Source organism: Atta cephalotes (genome assembly GCF_000143395.1).
Source record: "Atta cephalotes unplaced genomic scaffold scaffold00024, whole genome shotgun sequence".
In the NCBI taxonomy this organism is placed as follows: domain Eukaryota; kingdom Metazoa; phylum Arthropoda; class Insecta; order Hymenoptera; family Formicidae; genus Atta; species Atta cephalotes.
In genome coordinates this window covers 4,764,374-4,766,464 of record NW_012130088.1, presented here as the reverse complement: position 1 = coordinate 4,766,464, position 2,091 = coordinate 4,764,374, and the positions used below count along the sequence as shown (strand labels likewise).

The 2,091-nt window shown below is 32.0% G+C and overlaps 1 protein-coding gene across 1 annotated transcript in view; it reads right to left on the bottom strand.

The window, feature by feature from the left end:
- Positions 1–183: 183 nt before the first annotated feature.
- Positions 184–2,091, bottom strand: part of LOC105620173 (outer dense fiber protein 3-like) — a 14,527-nt gene continuing 12,619 nt past the window's right edge. The window contains exons 3-4 of the mRNA XM_012201678.1: positions 516–669; positions 184–433 (exon numbers count right to left, since the gene is read on the bottom strand). Of these exons, the coding sequence (XP_012057068.1) occupies positions 184–433; positions 516–669 (404 nt within the window). The remainder of the gene's footprint in view (positions 434–515; positions 670–2,091) is intronic.

Here is a 2,091-nt window from a genome sequence, read left to right as displayed (position 1 = left end):
AATTATTATTAAAATAATAAAAAATGCATATCAATAGCAAATAAGAATACAGTAATTAAGATAAAAGTATTTAATTTGTTAATTTAATTAATTTGTTAACGATTATTATGGTGATATATAGTGATATATTAATGTGCATTCACGAGTTTAATAACTCGATACAAACAAATTCTTTCTTCAGTATTAGCACTGTTCGTCGCATTTAGTGATGTAGGGTGGCACACATTCGCTATGTTTTACGCCGAATGAAAAAGCGAGAGTCGATTTAGGTGGCAGAACAGCATATATCGGACCTGGACTTTCGGAAATTAACTGTAATGCACGTCTAGTACCAGCAATAGTATACATCGGTGCTCTTGGTTTCACTGCATCCAAACTGTACGAATAGGGACCTGCGCTAATTTGGGGCTTCTTCGCAGCTGTGCGTAATCCTCTGCAAACGATATAATTCATATAAATACGAATCATATTTAAAAATGAACGAGTAAAAATTACAAAAGAAATATTGAATGTACATGGAAAACGCTGGCATATCAGTAATAGGCTTGACGTAATAAGGTCCTGGAGTTTCACTAGTTTTTCTAAATTTAGTTCTCCATTTGACTGAATAAAGAGGCCCATAAGAGACATCGGGAAACATATATTTTGGACCAGGTCCGAACACAATGTCTGTCAAATGTAAAAAAGAAGGAAATAATTGGATAAAAATACAAAATATTTTTAAAGGATAGCATGGATATCTCACTAATGCAATTTATTATAATTCAGTAAAACATTCAATTTATATTACAATAAGATCGAGACGATAACATCTTGATTGAGATTTGATATGAAAAATTTCATTGAATTTTATATTAATTTAACATCATTGTAACACTGCGTGTTATTTGAAAAATATTGCAAAAATATAGTAGAGATATTATATTTTAATATTTCATAAACGTTTTCAAATATTGCTACAATATCGTGAATTGCATATATTATAATATTCTAAAAATATTGTATGTTTCTTTATGATATATATTATGTGTCCAAAATTTAATTAATAAATTAAGTACAGTATTAACTATAAATAAAGTTATTAAAATTATTCGAAATTGGTAAATTAAGTATATCTATTATTAACTAATTGTAATTAAAATTATTAAAATAATTTGAAAACAAAGTAAAATTTACAATTAATCGACTAAGTATAAGAATTGGCTATCATGGTTATCCATATAGCGCAAAAGTTTCCAGCAATGTTGCAATATTGCAATGCAATATTTCAGAATAATGTAGAATATGTAACATGATTTTAATAATGCTGCACCAATGTTCTTAAAAATCTGTGAAAATAAACTATTACAACTTATGCTTGAATATTTGTGTATGCATGCACATTTGGGTATACATTTTATGTAGAATGGCCAGATTTAACCGTAGATAAAAACTAGAACCTTCCTAATTGAAAAGTATTAGGTGTACAATTTTGCTTCCGCCATTTTTATATAGATGGCTTTAGCGGTAAGTGGTGGTCGAAATAAATAGATCATAGACATCATACAATAAACTTGGGTATCTGTCAACATAACCCCATAGAAACATTAGTCGATTTGTGTCTGCATCATAAAGTTATTCTCGATTGAAAATGTCAGTTTACGAGTCAAATTCTCGTCATTTGCGGGAGGTTTTAATTTTTTGCTTCAATATGAAGAAATCTGCGGCTGAGGCTCATCGAATGCTCTCAAATACTTATGGTGAGACCGCTATTAGTGAAAGAACGTGTGGTGAGTGGTTTCAACGCTTTAAGAACGGTGATTTTGACGTCTAAGGTCATGCTCTGTATTTGGTGGGACTAGCTCGGCGTAGTGTATTATGAACTGTTAAAACCGACTGAAACAATCACAGGCGATCGGTATCGAATGCAATTGATGCGTTTGAGCCGAGCCATTGAAAGACAAACGGCCGCAATACAACGAGAGACACGATAAAGTGATTTTGCAGCATGACAATGCTCGACCCCATGTTGCGAAAGTCAAGACATACTTGGAAACGTTGAAATGGGAAGTCCTACCCCACCCACCGTATTCTCTAGACGTTGCTCCCTCT